This window comes from Schistocerca piceifrons, chromosome X (genome assembly GCF_021461385.2).
Source record: "Schistocerca piceifrons isolate TAMUIC-IGC-003096 chromosome X, iqSchPice1.1, whole genome shotgun sequence".
Classification (NCBI taxonomy): domain Eukaryota; kingdom Metazoa; phylum Arthropoda; class Insecta; order Orthoptera; family Acrididae; genus Schistocerca; species Schistocerca piceifrons.
This window is the reverse complement of record NC_060149.1, coordinates 235619722-235633457: the sequence shown is the minus strand read 5'-3', so window position 1 is coordinate 235633457 and position 13736 is coordinate 235619722. Positions and strand designations below refer to the sequence as shown.

The window sequence follows — 13736 nt, the reverse complement described above, 5'->3', positions numbered from 1 at the left end:
TTTCATTATTAACATTTTTCAAGGGACAATACTGTTACAGAAGGTAAAAGGATGGCCCAGGAAGAAGTATTTGGAAAACATGGAAAATGTGAGAACAGCATGGAATTGACAGTAGGAAGTGGTTCCATCGACAAGACTTCAACTTTCAGAATGCATATGAATGTGGTATGTTTCTAGCAGGAGTTATTGCACTATATTTTTGTGTAGGTAGCGTCACTTTATTGTATTTCTCGGAGGAATTCTGTTGTCAACATCCAACATTTAATATGCAAAAATACTCAGAGATTTGTTTCTGTTTCTCAATTTCGTACAAGAAACGAAGAGCGGAACGCCGCTCAGAGGAGCGCACAGGCGCGGGACTGACTGGTGCCGCTGCGGGCCGACTTGCGCGTGCGCGCGCGTAAGCCACCGGAGCGCAGTCTGGCGGCGAGCGCGCCCACGCCGCTCCCGCTGGAGCCGGCGGCGCCGTCCTCCGCGTCGTCGGCGGCGAGCGACTGCGCGTCGGGCGGCGCGGAGGCGGCCCGCCGCTCCAGGCGGTGCAGCAAGATTCGGTAGGTGCCCACGACGGCGCTCTTGCTCCCGCGGTCGCGGTGCTCGTCCAGGAGGTCTCGCGAGATGCCCAGTTCCTCCAGCTTCTCCAGCGCCTGCAGCTCGTGGTCGCCGCCGGCGTCCGAGTCGCCGGAGGCTGCGGCTGCGGCTGCGGCGACCTCTGCCGATCGGGGCATGCGCACGCCGCGTAGGAACTCCGACTCGCTGACGCTCTGCAGCGAGAGGCGGGACGTCGGCTCCAGCTGCAGGATGCCCACTGCAACACAACCAGCGGTCAACGTGACGGGTATCAACCTGTGCTACATGCAGGATCTACTCGACTACATTAATCAGCTGGACTGGATTTTTTCTAACAGGTGTGGGGGTAACAATAGGAAAGTTCAAATAACTTACTGGAACGCAGCCGGCTAATGCTCCGGACAACCGCCAGTATTTAGACAGGTGAAAGCTTCGTCATTTTCGAAGCGCAAGTAATGGGAAGCATCGGTGTGCTTGGCAACTTAAAAACTTTGCGGGAGGGATTGCTTCAATGAGAAAACGAAAGGCGGTGTGCTCAGAAAGCTAGCACACCGCAAACAACTAGCGCCAATTCATAACTAAAGATAACTAACGCCTGACGATATCGATTCTTCATCCTTTCCTTTCCTTACCTCCTCCTCCATCATCATCATCATCATCATCATCATCATCATCTAGAGCATATGCGTTTCGGATTTTGGTGACCGTCACAGTTATATCACTTTCGCTTATTCCAAAAGTTTCCAGCTTCAACGATTCCACGGAATAGTTTCTCAAGTTGGCACTACGAGAGACACAGACGACAGCGCCCTTTAGCCGGTGCTGTCGAGGTTTAAGAGCTCCGTGACTGCTTCAGCCGTTTTGATCATGTGCAGCCAGCCAGGACCCTTCGCTTCAGCATCGCACCTACGTACAAAGTTATGTAATCGTTTATCGCCTTGTTTTTGCACCAATAAACCACGTACCGACTTGTATTACCTTTTCCCGTTCCTACCCACGCGTCGCCTCCCAGGCGTGATACAAAAACGTCCATGTCAATAAGTTTCCTAGTCAAGATGTTCTCTTTCTTTCTCGTCCTCTTTTATCATGTATCTTTGCATGAAGAACGTTCTGCAGCAGTTTACACCTGTTTCCATTAATCATTACACTGAGGTGACAAAAGTCATGGGATAGCTTTATCCAGAGATACAGATGTCTGTAGTATCACGTACACAAGATATAAAAGACACTACATTGGCGGAACTGTCATTTGTGCTCAAGTGATTCATCTGAGTAGATTTCCGATGTGATTCTAGTTGCATGATGGGAAGCAACAAACTTTTAACGCGGAATGGTGGTAGGAGCTAAACGCCTGGGACAGTACATTTCGGAAATCGTTCGGGAATTCCATTTTCCGAGATCCATAGTCTTTAGAGCATGTCGAGAATACCAAATTTCAGCCATTACCACCACCACCGACTACAGTGGCCTATGGTCTTCACTGAACGCCGTGAGCAACGGCGTTTGCTGGAATTTTCAGTGTTAACACACAAGTTACACTGCCTGAAATGACGGCAGAAATCAATGTGGGACGTACGAAGGTGAGGCGAAATTTGAGGTTAATGGGTTATGGCAGCAGACGACCGACCTTTGCTAACAGCGCGACATCGCCTGTAGCGCCGTTCCTGGGCTTGTGACCATACCGGTTGGACCTTAGACGATTGGAAATGCACGGCCTGGCCATATGAATCCCGATTTCAGTTGGTAAGAACCGATAACAGGGTTCGAGTGTGGTGCAGACCCCACGAACACATAGATCCAAGTTGTCAACAAGGCATTGTGCAAGCTGGTGGTGGTTCAAATGGCTCTGAGCACTATGGGACTTAACTGCTGAGGTTATCAGTCCCCTAGAACTTAGAACTACTTAAACCTAACTAACCTAAGGAAATCACACACAACCACGCCCGAGGCAGTATTCGAACCGGCGACCGTAGCGGTCACGCGGTTCCAGACTGTAGCGCCTATAACCGCTCTGCCACTCCGGCCGGCAGCTGGTGGTGGCTCCATACTGGTGTGGACTGCGTTTTATATGGAATGCACCGGGTCCTCTGGTCCAAATGAACCGATTTTTGACTGGAAATGTTTATGTTCGGCTACTTGGAGACCATTTTCAGCCAGTCATAGGCTTCATGTTCCCAAACAACGGTGGAATGTGTGTGGTTTACAACGCGCCATGTCATCGTGACACAGTTGTTCGCGATTGGTTTGTAGAACGTTCCGAATTATTCGAGCGTCTGATCTGGTCACGCAGATTTCCCTACATGAAAGCCATCGAACGTTTATGGAACGTAATCGATAGATCAGTTCGTGTACTAAATCCTGCACCGGAAACACTTTCACGATTATGGACAGCTTTAGAGCCAGCATGGCTCAGTATTTCTAAAGGGGACTTCCAGTGACTTGTTAAGTCAACGCCACGTCAAGATGCTGCACTACACCCGACAAAAGGAGGACCGGCATGATATTAGGAAGTACCCCATGACTTTTGTCACCTCAGTGTATATAGAAGAGAGGTACGAAAGCGTTGTGTAAAGTAATGCTTCCGAATTTATGTGAAAACTCTGAAACACTTTAAATGAAAAAAAAAACTTTATTAGCATTCTACATCTCTATTCTTCGCGTCTACATATTTATTTCTCAGCATAGTCACCCTGGCATCGAACACATCACTCAGCGAGGGGCCAGTTTGTTGAAACCGTCACTCGTGAGTGTTTGACTATGTTGACGGAGCCACAACCTTACCTCTGCTTGCACCGCATCGTCACTATCAAAGAGAAGTCCTGAAGGTGTTCTTTAAGTTTTGGTAGCAGATGAAAATTGGACAGGGCAATTTCGGGACCGTATGGAGGATGAGAGTGAACTCAAGGGGTCGGATTGTTGCAGATGTCGCAGATGTGGCATTTTCATGGTAAAGGAGATGGTGCTTCATGTGTGAACGAACTATGAATTAAAACTCGAATACAGCATGGTATTTCTTAAGTACCGACATGGTTACGTTACACACCGCCATGCTACTCGCTACAATTCGGAGCCGTCTAGCGGCAGGGTCTTGCAACTTGCGTCAGCGAAGCTGGAAAGTCGACTGAGTGATATGCATGACATGTAATGCCTCAACAGATATTGAGAACAGAATAAAAAATTCGGAGGCAGCACTTTTCAGATGTCCTCACATGTTTTTTTTATTTTACTTCGTTTTCGACATCTTTCTTCATTTTCCGGAGAATGTTGTTATTTGTAATTTCATCTGTCCATGATACACTTAGCATTTACCTATACAACCACATCTTAAATGCCTCAAGTCGTTTGCACGTTGCCTATATTAAAGTTCAAAACGATGGTAAATTTATACCATCATAGAAGTCTTAATTTTGTTTCGATTGAAAGGTTTTAGCCCTTAAACACATTACCCACTTTTTTTTTAAAGCGCGTCTCTAGCTCTCTCAATACGGACATCAATTTCTTGCACGTTTCCCAGTTTTTGTTGTAGTTGGTTCACAGACATTAACAGCTGCTTACTTGTTCAATAAGTTTACCAACGACGTACAGCTGACAGTCTGATATGTATTTTTTGCTGATGACAATTTTGTGTTGCTTAAGTTCGTGGTGAAATATTGATTAACAACGGGTGAGTAGGTAGTGCAAACTCTCTCCCTCCGTAGTTCGATCGGGTGGAGGGGGGAGGGAGGGGGGAGGGAGAGGGAGGGGAGGGGCAGAGAGAGAGAGAGAGAGAGAGAGAGAGAGAGAGAGAGAGAGAGAGAGAGAGAGCGAGAGAGCGAGCGAGAGAGCAGGATTCTAGGTCGAATTTAAGACAAATCATCATCTCCATTAAACTATCATGTGGCCTTATAAACAGACCCAGAGGTTTTTGCTTAAAGTCTGCCTGGAATCCTGCTCTCTCACGGGTAAAACTACGGAGGATAAAGTTACCGCTATTTTCTCTCTTGTTGTTAATTAGTATTTCACTATGAATGACGTCTGGCGTTGGTTATATTTGCTTACGACGTGGCTAGTGGTTTTCGATGTGTGTTGTCTTTCTACATACGCAGTCTTTTGCTTCCTGATTCACGCAGCCTAGCCCACCGTGCGTGTAAGTTGCTATGCACAGCCGTCTCTCGTCTCATTTGTGCCTTGAAAATGACAGGGTGTTCTGATGAAATATCCCAAGCTGTCGAGGACGTCAGCTGTCTGCATTTAAATGTATTATTTGAACATTCTATACGCCAGGAAACGCTCAAGTTTTACACCTATAGGAAAATAAAAATGCATAAGGAGATCAGAGTTATGTCCTTATGGAAATTATTGCTAAATGCAGTAGATACTGAGTCTCTTCTGAAAGATGAGTTCATCGAAAGCAGACGTCGAACTTGTGCAGGCATGAGAAAATGAAAATTTCAGAGATATGAATAATTGAGTGTAATTGTAAATGTTCAGAAGATGAACTTTACTTACAAGAAGAGGATCCCGTCGACGATTCTGCAAATTTACTAATGACTACATGTGACAAGGAAGGTTTCAAATGATTTTTACGCCTTTAAGTGACCTCTTCGTCTCAAGAACAAGTTGATTTTTCATAACCTTATCAGTATTTATCTGTCTTTCAATGTGCGGAAACCGTTTTAATTTCATGATTAAGTGTTAGCTTCCAAAAATGTTACATTTTCCAAGAAAAGAGGTACCAGGAATATTTATTTTTAAGAACGACAATGGGGTTAAATTGCCTACATATTAAAATAATTTCGCTATTCAAGGAGGTCTGACGAAGGCTATTAGGAAAGTAACGTCCGATCGTTCGCGAAATGGAAACCACTGTGAAAATCAAAAATGATTTTTGCAATAGTTAACTACACTTTGCAGGCTACTTCCCTACTTAGTCGCCACTCGGACTTAGACATGTGTCGTAGCGTTATACCAACTCTCTAATACCCTCGTCATAGCAGGCAGACGCCCGTGCTTTCCACCAGCCGGCCCTTGTGTCCGAGCGGTTCTAGGCGCTTCAGTCCCGAACCGCGCTGCTGCTGCGGTCGCAGGTTCGAATCCTTCCTCGGGCATTGATGTATGTGATGTCCGTAGTTAGGTTCAAATGGTTCAAATGGCTCTGAGCACTATGGGACTTAACATCTGTGGTCATCAGTCCCCTAGAACTTAGAACTACTTAAACCTAACTAACCTAAGGACATCACACACATCCATGCCAGAGGCAGGATTCGAACCTGCGACCGTAGCAGTCCCGCGGTTCCAGACTGAGCGCCTGAACCGCTAGAGTTTAGTTAGGTTTAAGTAGTTCTAAATCTAGGGGACTGATGACCTCAGATGTTAAGTCCCATAGCGCTCAGAGCGATTTGAACCATTTTTTCTTTCCAGCGGTTCATATGACCAGAGATGAAACTCAGGTGGAGTCAATTACGGGCTGTATTGTGGGTGATCAAACATTTCCCATCGAAAACGCAGCAGGAGCACCTTCATTGCCCCTGCAGTGTGCGACCCAGATTTGTCGTGAAGAAGTTACGTGGGCTGCATGACATCAGGTTAAATCTCTCACCAGGCCCTCATACTTGGCGGGAAACATTTTCTTGGTATCTTCGCGTGCTCACTGTGCGCTCGGAACTGGAAAGAGCAACGTGATGCGATCGATGGGCATACTAGAGACGCCCAACACATTTGTGCAAAGTTTTACCGGATTTTGACTATGGTTTCCATTTCGCACCAGATCAGAGGAGCTAGTTTTCGGAGAAAACGCCTAAGGAGCCTGTGTCAGGGAGACGGCCGGAGTCACTGCATTTTGCAGTAATTTTCACGTCACAGTACCACCTGTCTGAGCTGCTCCTGTAGAGTGGGACGGAGAGTTCACATCGTCGTAATCACGCATCACGAAGTAAGCACCACATACAAGCCCGGAAGCCTTTCCACAATTAAAATTGACGGAAACGAGCTCGGAATAATCTCTTATGTTAATCCAACTTTGTGCTGACAAAAATCCTCAACAACTGGTCTTGAATGGTTTTGCGAGCTCTTTTCGTAGGTGGATTACACTTGTTTACCTTTATTCTAATAAATATAATGTGACTGATCACCATAAATCGTTCTCGATGCCTAATTCTGAATATGTGCCGTTTGTGAATATTATCACGGGGTGATTAGCGATGGTATTGTCATACACTGTTGAAACTTTTCGCTTATTTGCGACATGACATTCCATCTCTGTGTGTTGAGAGTTCGCATCCAGTCTATGAATCAAGAGTTGATAACCTGCAACTATATCTACGTTTTGCAAACATTTTGTATTATAGTGACTTATGTGCACACCAAAATGTCTTGAAGTAATAGCCTCAAATAGCTATAGAAATTCTCTACCTCCTCGTTTGCGTCTATCGTAAATAGTAAGAATCATATTAGGTTAAACTATGGTACGCCCGACTCTGATGTTCAAATGTGTGTGAAATCTTGTGGGACTTAACTGCTAAGGTCATCAGTCCCTAAGCTTACACACTACTGAACCTAAATTATCTTAAGGGCAAACACACACACCCATGCCCGAGGGAGGACTCTAACCTCCGCCGGGACCAGCCGCACAGTCCATGACTTCAGCGCCTTAGACCGCCCGGCTAATCCCGCGCGGCTCGCCCGGCTCTGCTATTGCGTCTAAGGATGAGTCAGGTTTTTCGCTAAGAAGCCTGTAATCTACTTCCGCAACTTTCCTAATATTAAATAAGCACCGGCTTTGTTAATATGTGCAGAAGTTGTGATCTTTATGGCTTTAGAAGCGATACGATGGCTATTAGTGGACACTTGTACGTAGTTTCTCTAATACACATCCACTTATCTATACGACTTAACGTCAGGATTTTGCCTAGCAATAACTTGTTATTTAGCACAAGAATATTGTCTCTGTTACACGGGTGCCAGCTTATGAACTTTAAGCATACCACTGAAGCTATGATTGGTTCTTATATGGCTCCACTAATAGCGAGGAGATACTATATTTCCTGGGAATAAATCAGTTCCAGCGAAAATCTGCTTATGATAATGAAAGAAAAATCCTTGTTGCGTAGATCGACTAAGAAATGTCATTTAGTAGGACCACGAGGATATTCCGTCGAAGGGTCACATTAACGCAGTGTGAAAATCACCTATCATAAATTCTGTACTTGAGAAACTAGATGCTTACTTGGATTGTGTTTTTATATACATGCTAATATTCCTCTTTGCATTTTCGTTATCTGTCAATGTTTCATTACTATTCAACATGCCAGCTAATTTTAAAAAGCTCTAGATTCTACATAGGTTGCAGAAATGCAAACGACGTGTCTCAAACTGCGAGAGGCCGTACAAGGCAGAGCGCGTCAAGTTAATAACTCTCGGTGCGTCAAGCTGTCGGATCCAGTCAGGGCGGTCGACTCGTCTCCGTCCTCGGCTTCCCGGCTGCTAGGCGCTGCATCAGTTAACGTAACCTAGAATCCAGTCGGCTCATAAGAAAAAAATACACTCTGTACGGAAGTAAACCATTATTACTCTTCATATTCTAATACTGTACGATGACTGGTTGGCCCACGCAGTAATCAATTTGTAAAAGAAGGAAAGTAAGCGTTTAACGGTCTCTCGCATAGAAAACCTACATCTGGAGGTCCAAACGGCGTCAATTTGAAACCCTCTTTTTCCACACGGTACTTCAAGTTGTAGCACTATTTCTTTCATTATGTCTCGTGTGTGGAGAGTGGCTACTTACACTACCGGCCATTAAAATTGCTACACCACGAAGAGGACGTGCTACAGACGCGAAATTTAACCGACACGAAGAAAATGCTGTGATATTCAAATGATTAGCTTTTCAGAGCATTCACACAAGGTTGGCGCCGGTGGAGACACCTACAACGTGCTGACATGAGGATAGTTTCCAACAGATTTCTCATACACAAACAGCAGTTGACCGGTGTTGCCTGGTGAAACGTTGTTGTGATGGTTCGTGTAAGGAGGAGAAATGCGTACCATCACGTTTTCGACTTTCATAAAGGTAGGATTGTAGCCTATCATGATTGCGGTATATCGTATCGCGACATTGCTACTCGCGTTAGCCGAGATCCAATGAATGTTAGCAGAATGGAATCGGTGGGTTCAGGAGGGTAATAAGGAACGCCGTGCTGGATCACAACGGCCTAGTATTACTAGCAGTCGAGATGACAGGCATCTTATCCACATGGCTGTAACGGATCGTGCAGCCACGTCTCGATCCCTGTGTCAACAGATGGGAACGTTGGCAAGACAACAACCATCTACACGAACAGTTCAACGACGTTTGCAGCAGCATGGACTATCAGCTCGGAGACCATGGCTGCGGTTACCGTTGACGCTGAATCACAGACAGGAACGCCTGCGATGGCGTACTGAACGACGAACCTGGGTGCACGAATGGCAAAACGTCATTTTTTTCGGATGAATCCAGGTTCTGTTTACAGCATCATGATGGTCGCATCCGTGTTTGCCGACATAGCGGTGAACGCACGTTGGAAGCGTGTATTCGTCATCGCCATACTGGTGTATCACCCGGCGTGATGGTATGGGGTGCCATTGGTTATACGTCTCGGTCACCTCTTGTTCGCATTGACGGCACTTTGAACAGTGGACGTTACGTTTCAGATGTGTTACGACCCGTGGCTCTACCCTTCATTCGATCCCTGCGAAATCCTTAATTTCAGCAGGATAATGCACAACCGCATGTTGCACGTCCTGTATGGGCCTTTCTGGATACAGAAAATGTTCGACTGCTGCGCTGGCCAGCACATTTTCCAGATCTCTCACCACTTATAAAACGTCTGGTCAATGGTGGCCGAGCAACTGGCTCGTCACAATACGCCAGTCACTACTCTTGATGAACTTGTACCCGCCATCGAAGCTCTGTTTGACTCAATGCGTATCAAGGCCGTTATTAAGGCCAGAGGTGGTTGTTCTGGGTACTGATTTCTCAGGATCTATGCACCCAAATTGAATGAAAATGTAATCACGTGTAAGTTCTAGTATAATATATGTGTCCAATGAATATCCGTTTGTCGTCTGCATTTCTTCTTGGTGTAGCAATTTTAATGACCAGTGGTGTACTTTCAAATGAGAAATCTCGAACAGTACAAGCTTAACACGATTGATCACGACAATAAACACATGACTTCGCTATAAGTTTCACTGTGCTGAAAATAAACACTATGAGGTCTTTTAAAAAATTCTTAATTTCGCACCAATGATGAGCTGGAGCGAAATGTGGCTCTGATCCCTGCACACGCCTGTGTTTAATGTGTAACTGGCGGAAGATTCATCGTTGTATGTCGCTTAGTTATTTTTCAGTGTTGTATTGAGTAGAACGTTGTGTTACACAGTTTGCGTATTTAGAGATCGCAGAGTTAGAGGAGCAAGGTGTCTGCATTAAATTTCGCGTGAAACTCAAGAAAACCTTTACAGAGACTCACCAAAGGATGCGGAAAGTGTATGGTGATGACTGCTGAAGCCGTACTCGGTGTTACGAATGGTTCACTCCGTTTAAAAATGGCCTGACGGAACTTAAAGATGACCGTCGTTCAGGACGTCTTTCGACGTCTACCGACGACGTTCATGTCAGGAACGTGAACGAAATTGTGGGTGCCAATTTAAGACTGAGTTTCCGAGAGATTGCAGAAGAATACATCATTTCAGTCGATCATGTCATGAAATCCAGACACAGAATATTGGAATGCATCATGTCGCTGCCAAGATACTCCGATGACTCATGAGAAAAGACCAGAAAGATCTTCACCTAGCTATCTGTTAAGTGCTTTTGGATCGTGCACAGGAGAACAATATGTTCCTAAAGAGGATCATAACTGGTGATGAGATGTGGCTCTACAGTTATGATGCTGAGACCAAAGTGCGGTCTTCACAATGGGTCGGGATAGTTTCTCCAAGACCAAAAAAGACTCGTCAGGTCAAATGTCAAAGCCATGCGGACAGTTTTCTTTGACTCTGAAGGATTAGATCATCAAGAATTCATGGCACAGGTAGAAACTGTTACTCGATGGTACTATCGGGACGTGTAGCGACGCCTGCGATAAATGTCAAAAGGAGACGGCCTGAAATGTGGTGAGAGAATTTATGGCTCTTGCATCACAGTAACGCTCTCTCACATTCATCCCTGTTGGTGCGTGACTATTGCACAAAAAACGAAAGCACTGTGCTGCCTCATCCTCCGTACTCTCCAGACCTGGCCCCTGCGACCTTTGTTTTTCCTTCAAAGTAGAAAACCCCGTTGAAAGGACAAAGATTTGCAACTACAGACTAGATAAAAGAAAATTCTGCAGACAGCGTTTCGTGTGGTCCAGCAAGAGGCATATCAAGACTGCTTCCGGAAGTGGAAACGGCTTTGGGAGCGGTGTATCAATTGTAGAGGAGAGTTTTTCGAAGAAAGCCATGCACAAAAATAGAAGGCAAACGTATACAAAATTTGTGGACAAAGTACTGGAATTTTCTGAATAGACCTCGTAAAAAAGGGCGTGCTACGAAGGAATTATCGGAATGGGATGGAAATCTGTAGACGTGATGTACATGTACAAACAAATATCAAATTTCATAAAAATTGGATGATTTATTCACGAGAAAGTGCTTAACAAGTTGAGCAAGTCAATAACGCGTTGATCCAACTCTGCCCCTTATGTAAGCAGTTATTCGGCTTGGCATTGATTAATGGAGTTGATGGATGTCCTCCTGAGAGATATCTGCCAAATTCGGTCCAATTGGCGCGTCAGATCGTCGAAATTCCGAGCTGGTTGGAAGGGAACTGTCCACAATGTTCTAATCATTCTCGATTGGAGAGGGGCCGGCCGTTGTGGCCGAGCGGTTCTAGGCGCCTCAGTGCGGAACCACGCTGCTGCTGCGGTCGCAGGTTCGAATCCTGCCACGGACATGGATGTGTGTGGTGTCCATAGGTTTAAGTGGTTTTAAGTCTAGGGGACTGATGACCTACGATGTTAAGTCCCATAGTGCTTAGAGCCATTTGAACCATTATTGATTGGGGAGGATCCTGCGATCTTGCTGAACAAGGTAGAGTTTGACAAGCTCTTAAACAAGCAGTAGAAACCCTCGCCCTGAGCGGGCGGGCATTATATTGCTGAAATGTAAGCCCAACTTGGTTTGCCATGACGGGCAACAAAACTGGGCGCAGAATATCGTCGATTTGCCGCTGTGCTGTAAGGATGCTGCGGATGGCAACCAAGGTGGTCCTGCTATGAAAAGAAATGGCACCTAAGACCATCACTTCTGGCTTTTGGGCTTATGGCGGATGGGAGTAATGTTGGTAGCCTACCGCTGCCCGCGGCTTCTCCAGACACGTCTTTAGCCTGGAATCTCATTGACTGGATTAGAATGGCCTTCAGTGAAGAGTCACACATCGAACTGAGCCTGATTTTGTTGCTAACAAGATCGCCGGATCTCTTCCAAATTGAGGACGTTAGGAGCGTTATGGACAGTGCCCTCCAACAGGCTCGCGATTTTGAAAATCTGACACACCAATTGGACAGAATTTGGATGTTTTTTCTCATGAGGACATCCAAAAACTCTGTTAATCAGTGCTAAGCCATACAGCTGCTTACATAAGGGCCATAGGTGGAGAAATGCGTTGTTGACTTGCTCAATTCGTGAAGGTATTTCTCTTGAAAATTTCGTCATATTTTTCTGAAATTTAATAATTTGTTTGTCTGCCCTTGTACATCAGATCTGCCGCATTCCGTCCCATTCGGATAATTCCTTCGCGTCGTGTCTTTTTTTTATTTATTTATTTTTTTTACTTACAATGTATTTTCTACATCTACATGATTACTCTGCAATTCACATTTAAGTGCTTGGCAGAGGGTTCATCGAACCACAATCATACTGTCTCTACCACTCCACTCCCGAACAGCGCGCGGGAAGAACGAACACCTAAACCTTTCTGTTCGAGCTCTGATTTCTCATATTTTATTTTGATGATCGTTCCTACCTATGTAAGTTGGGCTCAACAAAATATTTTCGCATTCGGAAGAGAAAGTTGGCGACTGAAATTTCGTTAATAGATCTCGCCGCGACGAAAAACGTCTTTGCTTTAATGACTTCCATCCCAACTCGCGTATCATGTCTGCCACATTCTACATCTACATCTACATTTATACTCCGCAAGCCACCCAACGGTGTGTTGCGGAGGGCACTTTGCGTGCCACTGTCATTACCTCCCTTTCCTGTTCCAGTCGCGTATGGTTCGCGGGAAGAACGACTGTCTGAAAGCCTCCGTGCGCGCTCTAATCTCTCTAATTTTACATTCGTGATCTCCTCGGGAGGTATAAGTAGGGGGAAGCAATATATTCGGTACCTCATCCAGAAACGCACCCTCTCGAAACCTGGCGAGCAAGCTACACCGCGATGCAGAGCGCCTCTCTTGCAGAGTCTGCCACTTGAGTTTATTAAACATCTCCGTAACACTATCACGGTTACCAAATAACCCTGTGACGAAACGCGCCGCTCTTCTTTGGATCTTCTCTATCTCCTCCGTCAGACCAATCTGGTACGGATCCCACACTGATGAGCAATACTCAAGTATAGGTCGAACGAGTGTTTTGTAAGCCACCTCCTTTGTTGATGGACTACATTTTCTAAGCACTCTCCCAATGAATCTCAACCTGGTACCCGCCTTACCAACAATTAATTTTATTTGATCATTCCACTTCAAATCGTTCCGCACGCATACTCCCAGATATTTTACAGAAGTAACTGCTACCAGTGTTTGTTCCGCTATCATATAATCATACAATAAAGGATCCTTCTTTCTATGTATTCGCAATACATTACATTTGTCTATGTTAAGGGTCAGTTGCCACTCCCTGCACCAAGTGCCTATCCGCTGCAGATCCTCCTGCATTTCGCTACAATTTTCTAATGCTGCAACTTCTCTGTATACTACAGCATCATCCGCGAAAAGCCGCATGGAACTTCCGACACTATCTACTAGGTCATTTAAATATATTGTGAAAAGCAATGGTCCCATAACACTCCCCTGTGGCACGCCAGAGGTTACTTTAACGTCTGTAGACGTCTCTCCATTGATAACAACATGCTGTGTTCTGTTTGCTAAAAACTCTTCAATCCAG

The 13736-nt window shown here is 45.3% G+C and overlaps 1 protein-coding gene across 1 annotated transcript in view; it reads right to left on the bottom strand.

Moving 5' to 3' along the window:
* Positions 1-335: 335 nt before the first annotated feature.
* The window catches only part of LOC124722283 (serine/threonine-protein kinase NIM1), a 498280-nt gene continuing 484879 nt past the window's right edge, over positions 336-13736 (bottom strand). Inside the window, exon 11 of the mRNA XM_047247469.1 lies at positions 336-805. Within this exon, the coding sequence (XP_047103425.1) occupies positions 336-805 (470 nt within the window). The remainder of the gene's footprint in view (positions 806-13736) is intronic.